This window comes from Melospiza melodia, chromosome 6, assembly GCF_035770615.1.
Source record: "Melospiza melodia melodia isolate bMelMel2 chromosome 6, bMelMel2.pri, whole genome shotgun sequence".
Classification (NCBI taxonomy): Eukaryota; Metazoa; Chordata; class Aves; order Passeriformes; family Passerellidae; genus Melospiza; species Melospiza melodia.
In genome coordinates, this window is record NC_086199.1 from 22,120,419 (window position 1) to 22,142,696 (window position 22,278).

At 53.5% G+C, this 22,278-nt stretch overlaps 1 protein-coding gene across 1 annotated transcript; it reads left to right on the forward strand.

Moving 5' to 3' along the window:
- Positions 1–788: 788 nt before the first annotated feature.
- Positions 789–21,637, forward strand: ISM2 (isthmin 2). Its single transcript, XM_063160209.1, has 6 exons — positions 789–1,407; positions 15,219–15,479; positions 15,969–16,344; positions 17,109–17,249; positions 17,733–17,810; positions 18,268–21,637. The coding sequence occupies exons 1-6, from the start codon at positions 1,267–1,269 to the stop codon at positions 18,783–18,785; spliced, it is 1,515 nt and encodes a 504-aa protein (XP_063016279.1). The 5' UTR covers positions 789–1,266; the 3' UTR covers positions 18,786–21,637.
- Positions 21,638–22,278: the final 641 nt, after the last annotated feature.

The following is a 22,278-nucleotide window of genomic DNA, read 5'->3' on the forward strand; positions in this document are numbered from 1 at the left end:
ACAGGTTTTGAGGGCAGGATAGGATGCTGCCGGCACAGAAGACAGCAGATCATGAAAGAAAGACTTCTTTGGAGTGGTAGAAACTTTCTCCCGCAATTCGGGAACAGCCGAGGCTTTCACGGGGGAGCACAGAGCCGGTTTCTGCCCGTCAGGGGCCGGCTCCGGAGCAGGGGGGGCCCGTCCCCCCTTCCCGCAGAGCGGCCCCAGCCCTGGCGCTCGGAGAAGGGGGAAAAGGGGCGGCTTTTGCAAGCCCGTTCCCCCGGGGGCGCGGCGGGAGGCTCCGAGCCCCCTGCCCGGCCGCGTCCCGCTCCCGCCCCGCGGTGCCGGGCGCTCCATCCTCCCCGCCTCGTGCGGCCGGGCCGGAGCCGCCGGACCCGCGGCCGCCCCGCCCCGCCGGGAGGGCGCAGCGGCGGCGGGGCTGCCCCGCGGGAAGCGCCCGGTGCCGCGGGGCTCGCGCGAGGCCGGCGCCGCCGAGGCGCGGAACAAAGAGCCCCGGGCCGGCCGGGCCCGCCGCGGGGGCAGCGCGCCGCGGGCACCGCCGGGCGAGGGGCGGCGGCCGCGGGCCCGGCCATGCAGCTGCCGGGAGGGGAGGAGCGGGCGGGCGGTGGCGCCCCGGAGGGGGCAGCGCCCGCAGGGAGAGGGGGGAGGTCTGGCAGCGCCGGCAGCCTCCGAGCGGGGCAGGGGCGCGGCGGGGCCGTGCCCGGGGCAGGCAGCGCCGGCGGGCGCCCGGGAGGGGCCGGACCGCGCTTCATGCGAGCGGGACCCTCTCCCCGCCGAGCGGCCTCCCGTCCGCCCGCCGGTGCCCGGCGCTGCCTGCAGAGCGGCGGCAGCACCGGGAGTGACTCGGAGAGGGGAGGAGAAGAGGAGGAAAAGAAATCGGATTGCCGAAAGGATTAGGAAGTGGGGTGGGGAGCCGAAGCTCTCTCCCTCCCTCCCTCCCTCCCCGCACACATTTGTGAAGCTTTTCAGAGTTACCCTTCAGCATCAGCACCGGCAGGCGACCCGCGGGAGCCGCGACAGCGGAAGGTGCTCGGCAAACTGCAAGAGCGATCAGAGGGAGCGGAGTGGCCCGGGCCGGCGGACCCTGCCCGGCCCCTGCCTGCAGGACACCGCAGTTCCCGGCTCCGGTGGCTTATATATATAAGATACATATATTTCTACGTTTTTACTGCTCCTCTCGGAGGACAGGATTTGGAGCATTAAAGGCGGGCGTGCTGCCAGACCGCCTGCCCTGGACGTGCGAGGTGGGGAGAGAGGAAGGGAGAGATGCCTCTGATTAGAGGGAAAGTCGTGCTCATCCTCGGATTCGTCTTCCTGACAACTTTCCTGGCTGCGGTGAGAGGGCTGCCCGTGAGGGGGAAACCGCGCGGCAATACCCCGAAGGAGAGGAGCTCCAAGCTGGCGGAGGTAGGGCGATCTTTGGGGAAATACGGAGAGATGGAAGGGTGCTGGGGCGAGCTCTTCCTCAGCCTCTGCACCCCTCCCGTGCCCGGGAGAGCTGAGGGGGCAGCCGGACACCTGGGTCTCCCTCCCTCGGAGGCAGCTGTGCATGTCGGACGGGAGCCGCATCCAACACGTGTCCCGCGGCTCGGCCGCCCAGAGCTCCGGGCAGAGAAGCAGCAGCCGGGAGAAGCAGGGCCCCCCCATTCCCCTTATCGATGGCTGTTTCTTCACTCGCTGAGGGACGGAGCCCATTCCTGGCCTGCGGGATTCTCGGGAAGCCTCAGGTCTTTGCACTGCACAGACGCTGAAGGAAGGGGGATGCTTTAGGCTTCCTGAGTTCGGGGCCGAGTGCCGTGACACGGTGCCCGGGAAGATTGGTTGCCTCCGGCGGCAAACATCCCAGGTGGGGGAGAGGGGGCCGGCTGCAGTCGAATTAGCAGCTGGTGCCCTGCCAGGAATGCCAAATCTCTTCTACCAGAAACACGACAGATTTCAGCCACCATCTCCTCTCCCTTCCCCTCCGAAACGCTCCTGGGGCAGGTTCCGGAGCGGCCATGCTCCCTTCTCGTCCCGGCAACCTGGCCCTGGCAGTGTCCCCCGGGACAGGCGGCCTTGGAGCCCCCGGGCCGGGAGGAGGGGATGGCCCGGGATGCGCCTCTCGCTCCTCTGAGCGCGGATCCTGGCCCGCGCTCCGTGCCCAGCGCGGATCGTGGCAGGCGATGGGGGACTGGTCAGACTGGGAACCAACTGGTGGGACCTGATGGGGATGACAGGAACGGAATGGAAAAGAAACCACCGGGGAGGGCGGGTAGTAGCTAAGACTATTGGATGGTTAAAAGAAGTTGTTTTCCATCTTGGAATTGTTCTCTGGAGGAAAAGTCATTCAGGAGTAGAGCTGTGTTTAAAAAGTACTCTTTGAAAGAATGCTGCTGCTAAAAGTAGGTGAAATGAATGATTGAGAAAAGTGGTGATAGGAGGATTTTGAGCAGGACAGTTCGAGCACCTCAGTCCTCGCTGAGGACACACAGTAGTACAGAAAGCAGCAGATTTGATCTCCAGTGTCAGTCAGACTGGGAGAGGAGGTGCAAAGTGATGGGGATACACCGTATTGCAGATTAATGCCAAAACGGGGTCTGATCTGTGGAGGAGTCATGCTGGCAGCTCCTGTTGGATGCACTAAACTCCATTCCAGCAGGAACTCCAGGGCACAAGTGTGAGGAGACTCCAGGACACAAGTGTGAGGAGGGAATCTGCCACTGAATGCTTGGCCAAGGGGCAAGAGAGGGCACAGGCTGCATCCAGCCAAGTACCGCTACTCAAGCCTGGTGATGGTTTTGAGTGGAGTGTGGGCTGAGCCGATGAAAGAGAACTGCTGGGGATGATGTGCTGTACTGCTGGTAATATCGTGTTGGTGCTGTACTTTGCTACCGAAACTTCAACTATAGATGTATATGCTGGTTCAATTGCCAGACAAATGTCAGGCAGAGTGACCTCAGACTCCAGCTGCAGGAGTAGGGATTTACCCTTGAAATCCAGGGAGGTGTTGCAGTCCTGTGGCAGGGACCAAGGATAGGGACAAGCTGTCTGCTAGAAAGTTGTGCATGGTCTCACCACGGGACTGTGCAGTGAAGTCTCAGGCTCCTTTTTATCTGACATCTGAAATCCACGGGAGAGCGTGTGAGCTGCTGTGAGGCGCGGTTTGTGAATGGCTGTGAATGGGGAGCGTTGTGCGGCCAGCCAAGGATCACACACGGCACTTTCACAGCGCCGCCTCTGTCCCCGGGACCTTTGCTTCTTGCAGAAAGACAAACATGCGAGAAGGGTGCAGGCGAGGGTTTGAGGGTGGAGGTTAGCAGCAAGGAGGAAGTTGGAGAATGGATTCCTCTGGCGGTTTGTTGGTGCACCCTGCATCCCTCAGAGTACTGGGGCACAGCTCCCATGGCAGGGAGGAAGCAGTAGGTGTTGGCATGTGTCTGCTGGCTGTGTTTTGGGGTGAAATCCTCTGTTTCTGGTGCATGCAGGAGACAATTGAGCGTAGTCATGCCCAGCTGTTTGAACTAAAGCAGAGAGCACAAGCACAGCAGCATGGTGGTTAAAAAAACTCCAGAGTGATTTTGGGTCACACATACAGATGGTTCCTGTTGCAGCACTGATCCGTCCTGTCTCTATGGCAGCAGGGCAGCCACAGCTGGAGTATTGGTTACACTACGGGTAATGCCCTACAGATGTGGGTAGAATGAAGGGGGCTGTGAGGAGAAAAATAGAAATGACAGAGCAGAGCAGATAGACAATCAAAACCATTAAGCAATTACATAACTTGGACTTTTTAAAATTTATTGACTTTGTTTAAATCAAATAACATATTTCCTTGGTTTAGAACCGAATGGGATTTTTTGTAATCTGTGCTGAACCTTAGAGCTGCACTTCAATACTAAAATAGGTTAGAAAAATCAAACAAATAAGTTTTTCAGTAATTTTTTTGAGATAGAAAGTGTTCTTATTATGATAGGAAGGATGTAGGGAACACATGCTTTATTTTTGGGTCTTAGCCTTATGAATGTGTCCGAAATCCTGTACCTCAGTCAGGATCCAGTATTTCCAGCCATTACCAAAGGAGCAAGCACTTGTGTTTACACTGTCTTAGCAATGACACAGGCCAGCAAAGTTTTGCCCAAATTATACTGTGCTCAGCATAAACAACAGATGTAGTGAGAATATTTTGCTCTTTCTTCAGCCTATTTGACTAGAAGTTGAAAAGGCAGGATGGAAAAGTTGAAAGGCAGTTTTCTTTCCAAACTGTGACTTGACTCTAGCAAGAGAAGGTACCTGCTCCTTCGGAGGTTTGTTGGTGATGTTTGGGAAGGCAGGCGGGTTCAGAAACAGCAGACAGGTGTACAGCAGGGGTTTAAGAAGCACTTTTGCAGGTTGGATGTATCATACTTTGATGTGAGCAGAAATGTGGCAGGATGGAGCACTGAGTTAAGTGGCTATTCATATTTGGGTAACAATACTTGGAAAAGCTTGTGTCCCTTGTGGAGACAAGGTACAGCTCATCACATCACTTAATGGTTCATTTATTTATGAAGTCAAGAGCTATAAATGAAAAATATGTTTTTATAAACTGACTGGATTTCAAAATATTGGCCCTGAACATTGTTAATAGATCTTTGGATTCTTTCCAGCTGATACAAATCAGTTACAGTGCTCTTCTGGTAAACAGAAAACAGCCACAGTACTGTCATGCTACAAAGGTAAATGTTCAGAGTGATTAAATCTATGTGAACTGACACAAGAGTTTCAATAGTTGTGTATAGGAATAACCGTGATGACAGGAATGGTGTGTTGGAGCATCTCAGGGGGCTGACGGGGTGAGGCAGAGCAAGCAGCAGTGTTTTATGGAGGGTCCAGGGCACCCAGTCCAGCTCTGGTGGGCTTGGTGGATGCTCTTTTGCAGGAGGGAGCCACTCTTGAGAGAGCAGCCCAAGAGCAACGTCAGCAAACTCCCCAAATGTTACTGCAGGGCTGGGACAGGGGGCAGATCCAGGCTGGAACCTGCTGTTGGATTTCCCCTGGTCTGAGGCTGTAAGCAAAGCAAATCTGGCATCTGCGATAAGAGATAAAGGAAGGCAACAAAAGAATATCAAGCGTAGCATAAAGGCTGAGTTGGCTGCAAATCAGTGGGTTTGTGCAGCGCCTGATATGACTGGCTCCTGGCCCCTGAGAAATAAGGAAACAAGTAACAACACTACACATTATTTACTGGTTAAACCAGACAGTGACAAAAGCAATAGGAAGCTACTTGTAAAAGTAAAGGTCTACACCTGATTAAAAATAATTTAAGAATTAATTGTATAGCAGTGATGTGATGCCTGGCCAGAGATACCAGCAGACAGAGGGTGAAGGAGCTCCAAGGTGATGTGGTGTGGCTGTCCTAGATTTAAAAAGTGTTAAAGAGGAAGAAATCTCAGCTGGGCTTGAGCGGAGTTTGTCAGGAGGCTGTAAGTGGGGCTGGCCCTGTCACTGGGGAGCCCCAGTGCAGCCCGGACACGTTGGTTCGGGGAGAGCACGGGGGTGCTGGGCTGCACAGCACAGAGATCTGCGGGGCTGCCCCCAGCCTCCCGCCCGGCTCTTGCTCCTGCGGGGCCCTGGCCAAGAGGAGCATCGCGGTGTCCCCGGCGCCGTCCCGCCGTGCCGTGGGTCCCCAGCCCTGTCCCCCGTGTGTGCAGCTCCTGCCGGGCAGCTCGGGAAAGAGCAGCTGCCTCGGTGCCGGCTGCCTGCACAGCCAGATCCCAGCGCCGCTGCGGGCTGTGTCAGTAGCAGAGTCATTTTGCCTGAGGATGTGCTTTTTACCTTTTCATTTCTTCGGCAATTAAGCGTTCTTGTCCCTGGCTTTGTCCTTGGCGGAGGTCGGATTTGTGGGTACAAAACGTTCACTGAAGCATCCTTCCGCTCTGAAAGGGGCTCTTTGTGCGCAGGGAGGTACTTCGCCCTTTGTAGCAAATTCCCTTTTGAGAAGTGCCAAATTATCTTAGTCAACACAGTTGAAAACCCTCCCGCCCTGGGGCTGAGACAGCAGCAGAAACAAAGGAGAGCCGGGTGTAGGGAAGCTGCCCAACAAGGGGGCTTCTTCCATTTTCACTGCACAAATAGGTCTGCTGCGTTCCCATTGTTCCAATCAAAGGGGTTCCTGTAAAAGGCACATGTAAGGGGAAGAGATTAGGCATAAATCGCCCCACAGGGTATTGCCCTACACTCCCTCTGGGTTCCCAAAATTGTCCGGCTCGTGCAGACCCTTTCCTCAAAGACAGTCAAACTGGGGAACTCATCGTGCCTCCAGCCATGATCCTCCCGGTGGGGTGATGGAGGGAGCGTGCTAGAGAGTAATTCCTGCCTTGCTCTTGTCAGTGTTTCAGGGGCAGGGAGTGAAAACTGCTCCACAGTAGCAGTAAATACTCTTCCTCTCAGAATAATCCTCAAAACAAGAAGCCTGATACTTCCCTTCGGGGAGCCTGAGGACAGTCTGAGCTGCTGACAGGCCAGTAAGGTGTACCTGTGCTGTCCAGCCCCTTCAAAGCAAATGTTATCAGCCGGAGGCTCAGGTTTTGTATAATGTACTGGAGCAAGGGAGATTGCAGCATATTTCAGTGTTAGATCGGATTTGTTTCAGACAGAAGCTTGCAAAAGTGCAGTGTAAGGACTATTTTTTGTTTGTTTGTTTGTTTGCTTTGGTAGAATGTTTTTTCAAGGAACCTTCATTGGGCAGCCTGATGCTTTTATGTGGCTGCATGGTGTTGCTTCCAAGCAATTCAGTGTCTCCATGTTCCTTCTGTGTAGGGACTCTGGGGGCTTGTCTGAGAAGCTGTTTGAGATGTGCTTTCATCTCAGGGCTTAGGACATGAAGACACCAAAACTATGGTGACCTGCCTGGCTCCGAGTCCTAGGTGGGCCTTGGCACAAAGGGCACCAATGGCTCTTGGCGTTCAGGTTGGTTTAGTCTCTAGGGCAAGGATAGAACTTCAAAGGAACAAAATGAAGTCAATTGCTGTCTTCTGCTGTGCCCTGGCACCACAAGACAGGCACAGGGTAGAGACCTGGCTGTAGATGGCCAGGAAACATCCATGATGCAGGGAAGAGGTGGTGATGCGTGGGTTTATCTTGGATTAGGGGCTGGTGGTTGGCCTGGTCTTTCAGGCTCTTATCTAGCACTCAGGACTCGGGCTGCAAGGCATGTGTGGGACCATGTCCCGAGCCAAGAGAGCCACTGCCACTTGTGAGGGCTTAACAGGAGGCTGGCACATGGCATGGCCTTCGGGTGAGCCCCTTCCACCGCAGCCTGGCAGCCCTGGCCTAGGGTGAGCAAGGCAGCCCCTGAGCCCCAGGTGCTGCTGGCTGAGGAGGCAGTGTTTGCTGGGTGGCCTGGACGTGCTGTGGGAGTGCCCCATGTGGAAAATCAACCTCTCTTTGCCTCCCCTGGGATGTCCTCTCTTCCTTAACACTTTGGCACTTCCTCCTGCTGTCCTCCCTGCCCTCCCCTTCACCTGCAGCCATTCCCACAGCAGCCAAAATCGCAGGGAATTCCAGCTGCACTGTGCCATACCATGAGCTCCTCCATTGAAACAAGGTGTTGTACAGATATCTTCATGTATGCAGTTCCCAACACTTTGTCTCCAAGAGGAAGACAGTTCCCAATGTGGTTTTATTTCATGCTAAGGCCGCTGGCTCCTTAAAATCAAAGCTGCCTGGGGGGGAGTTGTGCTGGACCCCAGGCTGGGGAGCTGCAGCCAACACCTGGGGCAGGGACTGCTGGCTCAGAGTCAGCCCAGCTTTGCCCCTTCAGGAGGACGAGATGCAGCATCCCTGCCTGGATCCCTTCCTGTGCAGGGCATAGAGATACTCCAAGTCTGGCTCGTTTTGTGAGCCCAGGTGCCCATTTTGTCTGCTGTTGAAGGGATCCCTGGTGGATTTGCATTTGTTTGGTTGGCTGCATTCCTTGCCCCACTGCTTGCATGGAGGGGCAGCCTGTGCACCCTTTGTGGGACAAGGGGAGCAGGAGCCCCCTGCACTCCCTCCTGCCTGTGATTCTGATTCCCTCCCCACCTCTTCTAGCCGGCAGGAGGAGGCTGGTGTTGATCGGGTCCTGTCAGTTTCTCCACCTGCTTTGCACTATTTGGGGTTTTCTTCCTCTTGCAGTTCTGCCTGGGCTGTGGCAGGCAAGGAAGCAGCAGCTGGAGCAGTGGCAGAGTTACGGTGTGCAGACTAGCGAATGCAGATCTTTAGCTGGAACAAGTTAATGGTTACTGAAGCACATGGGGTTTAGAGCTGGAACAAGTTAGCAGCTTTTTCTAGACTCCCTCTGATGCACTGGGAGTTTATGTGTATTGCTGCTGAACTGTGTTAGCAGAAACCACATGCCCTAGCAGGAGCATTTGCCAGAGAGCACCAGAGGATGTGGATCTGTTCATCTCTCTGGGGACCTCTCCATGCAGTCTCTGTGGGGGCCTTGCTCCTGTACCCATGACTGAGCCAAAGTCTCAGGATCTTCAGGTAATGGGTGCCTTGCCACCAGCTCTGTCCTTGCAGCAGGCACCACCCATCAAGAACTGGCCCCTGGGACCTGTGTGCTTGGGCAGGGTCTCTGGTGCAAGGGCAGCCCCATCTGCTGTGCTGGGATGTATCAGCACTGCCAAGGATATGCTCCAGCTCCTCCACTCCAAGGCCTGTGTGGTTCATCTGTATAGAAAGGAGACCAGTTCCCCTTGGGGGCAGGAGGGGAGAAGGAGCTGAGCTGTGCTGAACCGTCTCGAGAGCCTCTCTGAGTACAGCATGGCAGAGCCACATGTATGCCTGGCCTGGCCACACCTGAGGAGTGTGTCATTTTCTTTGTGTGCAAAATAAGAGCCTTGCAGACAAAGAAATTTGTCTCAGTGTTGAACAGGGAGAAGATGTTTATGGTAGAGAAACATCTGCCAGTGAAACAACCATGATCTGCGTGAGGAGGTCAGCAGCTTGGCTGAGGTGAAAGGCCACAAGGCTGCTGCTTTTCCTCCTTGTGTCACAAGTGACAGGGGAGTGAGGATGCCCTGGGCAGGTTACTCATGAGCACACCCACAGGAAAGCCGACTGGTGAGAGGAGCTGGGCTGTGCCAGTGGGGTCCATGGTGAGGAGCGTTCTCAGTAGCCTGGACAACCTCCTCATTTTTGGTCTTGCACAAAGCCAGCTATGCTGTGTCTTTGCTCCTCGTGGTGCTGCGTGCTGCTGCTTCTCTGTGCTGTGCTGTCTTCTGCTCCAGGGCTGGCTCTGCCTCAGGGGCAACTGAGTCACCGACCTTGGAAAGAGTTCTGAGATTACAGTTGTTGCAACTGTGAGACATGAAAATAAATGTGAAACATGAGGAAGCCTTTGATGCTGCCTCCTGCAGCTCCCTGCCCAAGACAGTTGGAATGAAGCTAGTTAGAAAAGAAAGTGATACCATATGATCTGAAGTATTTTGATAACTGAATGAAAATTATAATCACGAGGGCGTAATAATTATCTGCACAGCCCACAGTTTGCTGCTGGCTCCTGCTGGTCTGTCATAAACAGAATCTGCCCACGTAAGCATGATAACCAAGTGCCTTGTCTGTTCCTTGAGCACTTGTAGAACTCTCCTAAAAGCTAAAGGGAGTCTTTATTAAAAGAAAAGAGCAAACCAACAAAACCAAACACCAATAACACCCCTCCCAGCACCCATGTAAGCTGGTCCTGAGGTGGAGGGGACAGTACAGCATTTGGGAAGTCTGGGTTCTGCTCTTCACCTGTGCCACAGCCCCTTTGTGGGCAGGAGTGTAACCCAGAGCACAAGAAGAGGGAGGCAACTGGAGATCTTCTTTAAATTACCTTTGGCAGATCTTCCAGAGCTCACATGTCAAAATCCTGAGTGACAGCTCCTGCTAAGCCACCTGCCTGTAAGTCTAAACGTGTTGGATCTGATGGCTGGGACTGTGGCTCAGAAGGTCTTACAGACAGTAACAGGAACTGAGTGGCATGTTTGCATGTTTGCCCTGTTATCTGGTAGGTACCCACCCAGCTCTTGACACCTCCAGAAGATGCTGTGCTCTGCCAGGGCTCTGGGAAATCCCTTAAGTAGGTGATGAGCTGATGGGTGGCAGAGGTCACTTGCCTAATGCGTGTCCCACGGATTTTCCATCTGGCTGAAAGCCTGCCAGGAGACAGGTTATGTGCTGGTGGATGGCTTATGAGCCAGGAGGATCAAACTACAGCCCTCAGGAGGCCATGGGGGTTTCAGCTGGCTGGGCTAAAAAAGCCCTTTATTTGGGCAGTGCCTCATAGAGGAGAAAGCATGTTCTGTGGGAGGGAGGCATCATGGCACACTGCTTCTGTTCCTGGTGATCACCCTGCTGTTCAACCTTGCTTTATTTTGAGGAGACAGCAGTGTTACCTGTTAGCATTAGAAAAACCTCCCTTTCTCCCCATCCCACCAGCAAGAACCGTCATGGGCCTTTGTGCAAACTGCAGCCCCAGAGCTAACCCCAGACACGCTTCCTTCCTTCTAATGCAACCAACCAGCCTTCTCCACTTCCATAGCTTTATAGTATGGCTTTATAGTAAAATCCTACGCTGGAGTTGTTCCTACCCAGTTTCAGTCCAAAGATAATTTTTTTTAATACTTTCTCCAGATCCTTGCAGCTCATTTAGGTAAATATAAAAAGAAAAATTTTATGGTTAAAAAAATTGTACTTGACTAATTCATAAGTGGGCAAGTTTGCAACAGACAGATTTTAAAATAATGTTGGAAAGCTTTGGGGAAAGAGAAGGAAGGTCTATTCAGGAAAAGATCAATAGTTCTTCTGGTGGTTTCTTGTTTCAATACAGCATGGTAAAACTGTTCAAAGGAAACCTAACACAAGCAGTAATGATTAAGCAACAAAAGCCCCCATTCCTTATAATTATAGCTCAGTGTGATACCGGCCTTTAGCAAATACGTCATTTTCTTCACTGCAGTGTTAAAAAGCCCAAAGCAGAGCCTGAATGTTGCCTCTGATCTGGCTGCCGTGGGCAGGCACAGGTTCCCTTGGTTCAAGTTGAATGAGTTTATGTGCTCGATAATTGGCTTGGGATAGGTGTGGGTAGAAGCTGCATCCTCCGAGCTTGTCCTGTGCTGGTGACTTGTGTGCTGCACTGGCTGCTGATGCTCTAGCAGTGCTTCACTGCCAGGAGGGTTCTCTCAAATGTGCTTGGATTGATGTAAGCCCATGATGAGGGGCAGCTCTGCCCAGCAGTCTGTGAGGTTACAAAGAGCACTGCTGTTGGGTGCTCTGGCAGCTTGCAGCTCCTGCAGGGAGATTGAGGACCGTGCTGGAGGGACGAGTACCTGTGGCTGTGCAAGTGGCAGGGTGGTGGTGTCCCTGCTTGCCAAAGTGCAGCACAGCAGAGGAGCTAGTCTGATGATGTTTTCATTTCATTTCACATGAAATGTCATGTCTCTAATAGTAAGAGCTGCAGCACATGAACATTGGTCATTTGCTTCCTTATTCCAGATTTAGTTCAAAGCCTTACGGACATTTCTAGCAAAATTACAAATTTTAAGAGCAGAAGAAATTACTAGAGCCTTGAATTTCTTCCTTGGTGCAGTTGCAGTGCTCATGTGTTGAGCCCAGTCATGTGGGTTTGGCAGTCTCCACAAGAAAAATTGTCACTTTTCTTTTTAATTGTTCCTGTGGTTAATTACCTATGGCATTAAAAGCATGATCCTTATTCCTCAGTTAAATTTTTTTGGCTTTGACTTGGGCACATTGCTTCCTATTATGTGTTTCTGTTCTGGATTATAGTCTCTGGTGCCTGATGGATTACTGCCTTAAAGAACTGGAAAACTGAGTCATTGCTTTCTTTTTTCAGCATGAGAAACAAATTGAATTGTACAAGTCTTTCACTGGAAAAGACTTGTACCAGACTTGTACAAGACTTTCCATCCCTTGAAATGTTTTTGTGGCTGTTCTCTTCATCATCTCCAGATTTTTCAGCAATTCTTATAGAGGTGTATGATCTAGAAATGGAAAAATGTCAGCTTTTGGTCTCTAGAGCAGTGATGTGTGGCCTTTTCCCACACCTTTTCCACACACCTTGTTGCCCGTGTTATGTACAAAGTAGGCATGACACTGGGGTGAATTGCTAATGAGTTATTTCCCCTTCCAAACTTCTCTTCTAAGCTTGTGCCTCAAGGTGTTTCAGTGGTCAATCCTACATGTGGGACAGCCTGGACCATGTGGGAAGGGCTCCTGGGCTGGCAGGTAGGCAGGTATGATCCCGCTTACAGCCTGCAGTCAAAACATGATCTTCACAAAGGGAAATTCCATGCTCTTTCCTGAGTGCTGCCCCAGAGTTTCTCTCAGGTTCCTGCCCTTATTCCCAGCCAGGTAGGATATGCCAAGTGTAAACAGGAACAGCTGTGGCAATTCCTTGTTCAGCTTTTTACTTTGCTTGGTGCTGGCTGGTTGCAGGAGAAGGTTGGAACTCGGCTGGAAGACACTGATGGCTCCCCAGCGCTGCACTCTGCTTCCATGGAAGAAGGGAGCTGCTGCTGCTGACGAGCTCTGCAATGGTCTGCAGGCTTTCTCCTGTGCTCTACAGAGAGCAGGGGAATAGAGTGTTCCCTCTGGACAGGCAAAGTCTTCTCTTCCCTTAGCCCACTGCAGTGGCTGAGCTCCATCCTTGGTGGCTTTATCCAGCTGCTGCTTGGACAGTGCAGAGGAGAGGGTGGGTGTCATGGAGAGGGGTGCAAACCTCAGGTGGTGCTCGTGTGGCTGTCAGGGGACCCTTGATGACTTGGAGAAGACACATCTGATGCCATGGATGTTCTGACCTAGAGGGAGCACTGGGCCTTCTAAGAGCTTGTTAAATCCATTGATTGACTGTCTGGGGCAGGGCACTGAGCTTTGATAGGAGGGACATCTGATGCAGGGAGAGATTTTAACCCAGCAAGCCTTTGGAGTGATGCAGATGCCAAGAGGAGAGAGGTGTTGGGTGGTACATTGTAGTGACCATTGCTGAAGGGCTCTTGGCCATTCCGGGTGGCCAGCCCTGTCATTCTTATGCCTCCAGAGTATCTGGGAGCTGAGGGAGTTCTGTTTGCCCTGCAACATTTTTGCAGCCAGTTCTCCTGGAGCAGTTTTACATTTTCCCTGTGGGAACAGTACTCTGAATTTCTTGAGCTTGTTTGGGCGTAAAATCTGAATTAGGCACTGAGTGTAAATTTGGAGACTTTGAGTCTGTTCCTGGCTTGCTTTCTCTGGTGTCCTTGGGTGAGCTCAGATCTTGTTGCTAGAGGAGACCTCACTTTCCATGTGTATTAAATTTGGGTTGTGTGTGACACGAGCTCACCCAGCCCAATAAGCTCTTTGCAAATTGGGCAGGAACGCCAGCCTTTCCTGGCTGCTGCCAGTCTCTTGTGCAGGGGTTGTGTAGGGCTTGTGCAGCTGGCAGCAGACCCAGCACAGCAGGCAGTGTCGTGCAGCCAGCACTGGGACATGGCTGTGTTTGCCTGCTCAGCCCTCTTTGCTGTTTTTGTTCCACCTGAGCTCCTTGCTTCTTGTCAAGGACTCCTGGGACATGACAGGAGACCTAGCAAGGGGCTAAGGCACTGGGAACTAGGCTGAGACAGAGCCAGCATCATCCCCATGCATTCTTCCCGAAAGCACTGTGGTTTGGATGGGGACAGAGGGGGAGCTGGGAGGGGAAGGTGTGTGCAGGGGGGTCATTCTGCTCAGGTTTGCTACCAGCAGTGCCACAGGAGTCCTCCAGGCCAGGGAGGACTCTCCCTGTGCAGCCCAGGTTCTGTCCTCTCTGCAGCCCTCTCTGCTCAGGGCCCATCTGGTGGAGTCTGTCACCGGCCCTTCCCTGCCTTCAGCCTGCCCTGGGCAGCAGCCAAGGGACCAGCAGCGTCCCTGCTGCTCTTTTCCCTCCCCCGGGGATGGAGGGATCGTGGGCTTTGATGTACAGGGACAGGGCTGGGGACGGGCTGTGTGCGCTCATGAGAGTCTGGCTAGGCTCCAGCTGCCTTTGAAGTGCTCCAGTGATCAGGATGAAAGGGAGGGGAGTCCTTCCCCGAACCATCTGGCTCTAATTGCAGGTAGAAATGCCTCTCTGCGTCCCCCCCCGCCCGGCTGCGGGGAGGGGGCACTCCGTGCTCTTCGTTAATCCCACGGCTCTCGGCCGGGCTGGTGCGAAGGGTGAGAGCTTGGGAACAAAGAGGGGTTTCAGCTGGGCAGCCAGAAAAAGGCAGACGCCGACGGAGATGCTGGGAGTGCGGGCACCTCTGCTCCCAGCCTTGAGCTGCGGGGCCCTGCAGACCTTCCCAAGGACGCCCGTGCCTCAGGGGCTTTGCCAGCTGTTCCCGTCTCGGGTTTCGTGGGCACCCTGGAGCCTGCTGGCCCCTGGAGTCCCGCTGCTCTGTGGTGCCAGTGCGGGACGGGAACGCGGGACTGGGGCAAGCGCAGTGCTTGGCTGGTGCTGCCTCTGGGGCAGGGCTCCCTGTCTGCCAGCCCTGCTCCTCCTGCCATGCATGTGCCATGTGCCCCTGGAGTGGCAGCAGCGCTGAGAGCCACTGGCAGCACTCACAAGTGAGTTTTGTTGACTTGTTTGGCTGGGAATCTTCCCTTTCCCAAAGAGCTAAAGGTAGCTGGGTTGTATCTGCCAGCAATTTCTTTCCGTCTTTGTGCTTGCCTTTGGGCACCATCAGAAATTTCAATTAAGCCTGTGCTGCTTGAAGTCATCTGCCCTAGTACCAGTACCACAGAAGAATGTATTTGGGTGAGGTGTTCCCCTTTGTCATAAAGCCCTGGTTGTAAACTTTTTATATAAATATATAAAAGTATTAAACGTGATCTGTGGTAACTCTGTGACCAGAAGCAACCCTCACTGTTAACCCATTTCCAGGGACTGAGAAATAGCTAAAAAGGGAGAGTGAGAAGTGGAAAGCCAGACAAGATGGGCAATGGGACAGCAGAGGGGTACAGGGAGAGTGGTCATGAGGTTGGGAAGTACCACTCTGAATAGACCTGTAGGTTCAGGTGCAGCAGAACTGAGCCCTGGCACAGCACAGGGCACTTGGCATTAACTTGGTTGATTAAGATGTTAATTGCTCTGCTGATGCTGCAGTAAGATGGGATGGAGGAATTGTTTGGAGCAGGAGACCAGACCCATCTTTGCTGGGTGGTGGTTTGCTCCCTGCCTGCACAGCACCGTCAGGAGCTGTTCCCTGTGACTCTTCCCCGTGCAGGTGTCAGCGTCATCCGGCCCGCGCTCCGCAGGGCACGAGGAGCTGTCCCCGCCGGGCAGGCCGCGGGGGCTGCGGCGCAGCGGGCAGGCCGGCCCGCGCCGGCACAGGCGCCGAGGGCTGCCTCAGCAGGCTGCCAGGAGCCCTGTGCTGCCCCAGCCCAGTGCTGCTGGCCAGGAGGAGAGCCTGCCCTTCATGCTGGACCTGCAGAACTTGCCGGGGCTGGCCAACGTGGACCTGAGTGCCCAGAACCCCAACATCCAGGTGGGGAGTGGGTCTGGGAGGGCCACGGGGGGAAGTGGGTGAGTGCTGTGGTGAAAGTGGTGCTCTCCAGCCTCATTTGGTTCCTTAAGAGAAAAGATCTTATGAGCAGGGTCTGTGTGGCCACTGTCATCTGTTTTCTTGGTGACTACCAGCTGCACATAGCTGGCATGGAGAAGCTCCTCGACTGAGGAATTTGCTCAGAGCCTTTCCCCTGGCCTCCCCACCCCTTATTCATAGAGCAGGAGTAAACCCCTCCTTACACGGGTGAGATCTCAATTACTGAGGGTGGCATTGGCCCCTGTGGGTGACCAGCAGCCACCCTGTGCTTCCCACTCTGTCCCTGCTCAGTCCTTTGGATGAGGAGATACCATTTGTGCTCCTCATACAGTCCTGCAGCCCCGAGTGTCTGTGGCCTCTTGGGCATGGTCTGGTGGGTCTGTCCAAGGGCTGTGCCCCAGCTCACTGCCTCGCCTCATATCTGCCCTCCAGGTGACCATTGAAGTGGTGGATGATCCTCAGGCTGAGATGGAGATGGACTTGTTGAAGGAGACAAGCAATGACTGGTCTCTGACATCCTCTGAGTGGCTGTCTCACAAGGACCTATTCTGGCCCCTCTTCTGGGAATACACTGACCCTGCTGAGGGGGAGGAGGAGGAGGATGAAGAGGAGGAGGAAGATGAGGAAGAGGATGACAACCTGGATGTAGGGGACAGGGAAGAAGAAGAAGAAGAGGATGATGATGAAGAGGAAGATTACACAACAGATTATGAGGAGGAGGAGTCCATGCTTAGTGGAGTAGGTGGTAACTGGGACCAGCCATGGCCCGGGCAGAAAAACTGGATCTTTAAGGAAAAATACAATTACGGTGAGTTCTTCAGCAATGCAGGTCTGCACTGTCCTGCCTGGCCTGCAGCCCTGCAGCAGGCATTGCTGGTGCTCAGCTCCTACTTACAAAATAAGCAGGCATGCCAAGGATAAAGGCCAGCATACTCGGCTGGGGCTGCCAGCAGTCAGACATGCCAGTGTCCCAGCGGGAATTGTCCTTGCATGTAGTCACAGTGGAGCATGGGCTCTAGCGAAGGCATGCTCAGATCAGACATACAATATAAATGTTTAATGACAAGTGCTGCTGCCATTGACTCAGGTCCCTGTAGTGACATCAGTGCCAGCAGCCTTTTCCACAGACCTGGGTTCCCCCCAGGAGAGAAGCTGCAGAGATGGCAGATTCTAGTGGGCAGATGGGCTGGGACACCACAGCACCTCCTGCCTGCAGCTTGCTGGCCATGACCCCAAAACCAGCCAGCCTTTGCTAATATCCATGTTCAGCATCATGGCCAGTGTGCTAGGCCATGTGGGAGTGGGCAGCAATACCTGTTTGTGTGGGTATGACTGGGAGCAAAGCTGTGAGAATGAGAGCCTTTTCTCAGGACTGCTTGCCTGGTGTTGGCAGTGAGGATGGGGTTGGCCCTTGGCACTGCATGGCTGGGCACCTCCGTGTGCCCCAGGCAGCACTGTCCCTGTTCAGGGATGGAGGCAGAGCTGAGGGAGGTCCCAGGTGCCTGCTGTCTCCCCTGCTGCTAAAGCTTTGCTGAGATCTGTCACTCTCTGCCTCTTGCCTGCTGTGCACAGACTATGAAGATGAGGAGGAGTGGAGCCCATGGTCCCCTTGCAGCAACACCTGTGGCAGTGGCAACCAGAAGAGGACCCGCTCCTGTGGCTATGCCTGCACAGCGACAGAGTCGAGGACCTGCGATCTGACACACTGCCCTGGTGAGCCCCTGCCAGAACAGTCCTTGGCTACTGTCTGACTTTGATGTGGGCTGGCCACTGCTGGAGGCTTTGCTCATGCTTCAAGAATTAGTTATGTTTAATGTGGTCAGGGCTAATGACCAGGGGGCTTTGTTTCCCCAAAGAAGCTATGATTGGGTTTCATGGCTCCATGGGCAGTTGTGTGAGCTGGCATTAAGTTTGGTGTGTGACTTCTTGCACCTCTCTCATACTGGGAGCTTGAAAACCTCTCCTGAGAGGCGTGTTGAGAGCCAGCTCTGTCCTCTGGGATTTACATAACTAACAGCCTCTGTTGGGCCAGTCTTGCTGCTGGCCCTTCCTTCCAATCACAGGGCCATGTTACCAAAGAAGTGGCAGGAGAGGGGCTGGGAGATGGGAGGTGTCTGGTGCACATACAGAGGGAAAAACCACCTTTCTTCCCGTGTTGAGACAGGTTCTTGGTTTTGTTTTTTTTTTTGTCTCAAGGAGCAGAAGGAGAGATGGTCTTCCCCACAGAGGAGATGCCTTTCAAAAGCGACAACACCACAGAGCTGTTCAACTCAGGTCAGCCTCTGCCTCTGCTTTGCACTGGGGGCTTCAGTGACAGACCTTGGGAGGGTCATAGCTGGCTGGTGGGGAGGGTTCAGGGTTCAGCCAAGGGGTCCTGTGTCTGGTGTCCAGCCCTAAGTCACCAAACCACTGCCATGTGCAGGCTTCAGTGGTCATGCTGGGAAACCCAGTTGCTCCCGCAGCCCTGCTACAACACAGCTTTAGGGTTCAGTGGCTGAAGCCAGCCTGCCACTTGCCCTCTCCCACAGGGGAATGTTGCCAGCACAAAACCCCTTCCCTCTGTCACTGCCCTGGGGGTGGAGCTGGCTCCAGCTCGTCCCAGGAGCCTGGCTGCTCCTGCCTGGTGGTTGCAGGCTCCGCCGGTGGTGCTGGCATGGCTTCAGGCAAATGGCTGCCGGCTAAAGTGGGGTGCAGAGCGTGCGTGCCCTCACCCTTTTGGTACCCTCCCCAGAGGTGGACAGCTGCGAGAAGTGGCTGAACTGCAAGAGCGACTTCCTCACCAAGTACCTGAGCAAGGTGCTGACGGACCTGCCCAGCTGCCCCTGCTCCTACCCGCTGGAGGCCGTCTACAGCGCCGTCAACCTGCGCGACGAGCAGCGGGGCAAGAGCTTCCGATGGCGGGACGCCAGCGGGCCCAAGGAGCGCCTGGACATCTACAAGCCCACGGCGCGCTTCTGCCTGCGCTCCATGCTCTCCCTGGACAGCACCACGCTGGCTGCCCAGCACTGCTGCTACGACGAGCACACCCGCCTCATCACCCGCGGCAAGGGCGCCGGCGTCCCCAACCTCATCAGCACCGAGTTCTCTCCGGAGCTGCACTACAAGGTGGACATGCTGCCCTGGATCCTCTGCAAGGGGGACTGGAGCCGCTATCACGCCGTCCGGCCCCCCAACAATGGCCAGCGCTGTGCCGACAACCCCGCCGAGGAGGAGTACCTGTCCCAGCTGCAGGAGGCCAAGGAGTACTAGCACAGCCACTCTCAAAGGGGCCACCACCGCCACTGGCTGTGTCCCTGCGTGGCCTGGCCAGCCCTGCCCTGCCCGTGGGCTCCTCAGTGGTGCCAGGCAAAACGGGGAGGATGCGCCGCCTGTCTCGTCCCCTCAGAGGAGTCTCCTCCGATTTCTGAGGGTGCTGGAGGTTCTTGTGGTGCAGGCCCTGCCGTGCCACCCAGGGCAGTCCTGCAGCCCAGGGCTCCTGGCCTGGCATGTGGAAAGCAGCAGGGGCTGGGAGGTATAAAGGGAGCAAGGGGCTGCTCCTGTCTGCTTTTGTTCTCTATGACCTTCCAATGCAGCCTGAAAGCTGAGCACAGGGTGAAGAGGGCTCAGCTCCTGCTGGCTTCAGAGCACACCTGAGGAGCTGCTGCAGGCATGGCTGCCTGCTCTGGTCTCTACACCTGCCCTGGTTTATGTCTGAAACTGGGGATAAGTCTTCCTAGAGAGTGCAGGGCTGTTCCAGCCAGGCATACAGAGCCAGGCCCCCCGTCCTTGGGTTTGTGCATGCATGGTTGGGAAGGAGCAGGGAAAGGATTATGGATCTATGGGTCTGGGGGAGTGGGCTGGAGGGGCACTGGCTGCCTGGGCTTGCTTAGCAAGATTGCCTAGGCACCAGGGTTTTGGCTGCCAAAGCTACACATAGGTGGACCTCAGAGGAGGTGAGCATGGGGATGCCACCTTGTGTGCATTTCAGCCCCTCTGCTGTGGTTCTTGGAGGAGCAGGGTGGTAGCATCTGGGCAAGTCACAGCACTAGCCCTCTACCAGACCTTGGCCCCTTGGCAGTCCCCAGAGGGTCTCAGGAGCACCTGTGACACAGCCCAAAAGAAAGTTCTGTGTTTCCCACTCACAGCCACTGCTCATGCCATTGCTGGTGAGGAGCAAAAAGCACTGAGCCAAGCTAGCCCTGCTCCATGCTGAGTCTGCCCATGTCCCCAGCTGCTCCAGTCTGTGTCTCCCCAGATTCCCACATGGAGGCAGCCCAGACAAACTGAGCCATGGACCCCTCAGGCTCGCTTCCAGGCCAGGCTCACAAGTGTGGCTCCAGAGGAGGAAGACACACGTGCTAATAATGTCAATAGCTGGTGTCCACAGATCAGGGATCGTGATGCTCTCTGTTGACACTTTGATCTTGCCTGGGTTTTATTCAGCTTTTCACAGGTCCATGGCAGTGTCTCCCAGCATATTTTGGAAGCTTTTCTGCAGAGAAACTAGGCTGAGCACCTTTGTCCCTGGACATTCAGTTGCTGAACTGGCAGAAAATTTATAGCTTTTATTTAAGAAATTTTATACATCAGGGGAAATAAAAGTCAAGCACACATAAAGAAGAATAGAGTCATTTCTACTCTAGAGGTTTCATGCAAGGCTGCTAGCTACTCCATGTACTTCTGCATGGCACTGTTGAATGAAAAAAATGGTTGCAGAGGTCCTTAGTTGACCATCCTGTACTGTCTGTCCTTTTTACAGGAGCTTTCTCCAGCCTCAGTGAATATTCTTGGTCTGAAAGCTCTTTGGGGAGTCTTTCTGGGAGTGTCTTTGTATCTGTTGTGTGTATGTTGATCCATTTGCCTTGGTTACTGATAGAATATTGCATCCTTGGTCATCCATACCTAAGACTTCATAGCTGGTAAAACAAAAGTATAAATGAAGTTATCGCTGAATTATTCTTACTCAACTGTTATTACACCCTCGTATCCCTAGAGTCTGGATATGGGTTCTATCAAAATACAGGCAGATATCATCCATTTCCCAACAGACGTGCAGTCTGAGATGCCCAGTGTTCTGTGAATGGTGAGAAGGAAGAGAACCAGATAAGCATGGATGGAGACCTTGGAACATTTCCATGATCACTGCATGTTCCCTGGCCAAGACAGTCATTCACTCACTAGTTTCTGGCAAAGAGGTAGGTCATGCAGAGGTGGTCAGGAGGGGTGACAGTGATCTGGTGGCTTGGTTCTGGGAGCCAGGGAGCCTCAGCAAGAGACATGGAAACAAAGGAAGCCATGCGTGTCTGAAACCATGGAAGGATGAACTTGTGAGCTGCAGTCATTCAGCAGAGCATATTTCTATTTGCATGCCATATGGCATCATTAACTTCACCAAACTCCCAGTGGAGTTTATTTACCATCAGTGCAGACTTCTTTAAAGAACCTCCTGTTGAACGTGCCTAGTGTTCAGTATTGGACCCAAGCATGGAAGCAGGACTTTTACAAACAATCTTTCTTGAAGAAGGCTTGCAAAAGCTCAGCCAATTTGTTTGTTAGACTGGCTGCTCTCTAAGGAAGTGCTCTTACAGTGAGAGTGTTACCCAGGATTTTTACCCTCCTCTTTACTCCTTACTGGCTATGTCAACCAGTCTAACCCCCAGAAAAAACCCTTGTAATTTCTGTAAGAACTGGAGTTCCTGTCCAAGGGCAAGTAAAAAAATTTCTGGCATTGATACTCCCCCCTTCCCTGACATCCCCACAAAAGCTAGTTGAGAGCCAAGTAGCTGTTCTGCTTTGCTGCCTCTGTGTTTTGGACAATACAGGCATGAACTGGAGCATGAGAAACAAGCACTGTTGTTCCTCCTACAAGCACCTTACTCACCGTGAGGCTCTGCAGAACACCGTGAGAAGAGTAGACATTAAGCAAGTGTTTATTTTTATATCCCATCAAAGATTCTGTCCAGCCCACTGCTATTTAAGTGATGAATCTCTAAGCTTTCACTCCTTAAGTTTATTGGGTTTTTATATATATAATATATATATAAAATGTCTTTTATTCCTACAAAATTTCACAGAGAAGAATTCTTTAATCTGATGCTGCAATAAAGCACTTTAAATACGTATATGTCATGCTGATGTCATTCAGTTGTGACTGAAGCATGTGTTGCTATTTGTTTTGGTTGAGAGGGATGATGATGCTATGGTTAACACTGTCTGTCTTGGGTTCCCAGCCCCCGCTGGGGCCCTGGTGGCTTTGCTTCCTTCCCTTAACGTTTGCATTTGAACTTGTCTGGCTGCAAAAGTCACAGGTAAGAAAGACTCTGGAGCCCATGGGATATGTGAAGTTCTGCTTTCAGGGGAGGGAGCCTCCTACAAGAAGACCCTCAGGGTCAGTGCTGAGAAGCAAATGCATTGCCTGTGCCCCAGCCCTGACCTTGGGTTTTATTCCATGGTCAGCCTGGCCAGAGCTGGGTACTGGCTGATGGTCCAGCACACCACAGCAGGGGGGAAAAAACCAGCACCATCCCAGCTAAAAAACTGATTTGGCAAATCACCTCCAGAGCCAGCAGCTAATTATAGCAGGGGGGTTTGCAAAGCTTTCTAGGGATAACAACTTTTTGTTGCTGTTAATTTAGTGAGTAAATCATAAACACTTCCAAGCTCTTGCTGTTTCCAGCTGTTTCCTGTCCTCTCTTGCTCCTTTTGCTTTGTGCTGGCTGCACATCTGTCAAGGGTTAATCTGCTACTCCAGCCTGGGACTCTG

Excerpts from the sequence above, each read along its gene's own strand:
- ISM2 (XM_063160209.1), top strand. The coding sequence starts at position 1,267 with ATGCCTCTGATTAGAGGGAAAGTCGTGCTCATCCTCGGATTCGTCTTC. Across the intron at positions 1,408-15,218 it reads GGAGCTCCAAGCTGGCGGAG|GTGTCAGCGTCATCCGGCCC; the intron begins GTAGGGCGATCT and ends TTCCCCGTGCAG. Across the intron at positions 17,811-18,267 it reads CACAGAGCTGTTCAACTCAG|AGGTGGACAGCTGCGAGAAG; the intron begins GTCAGCCTCTGC and ends TACCCTCCCCAG.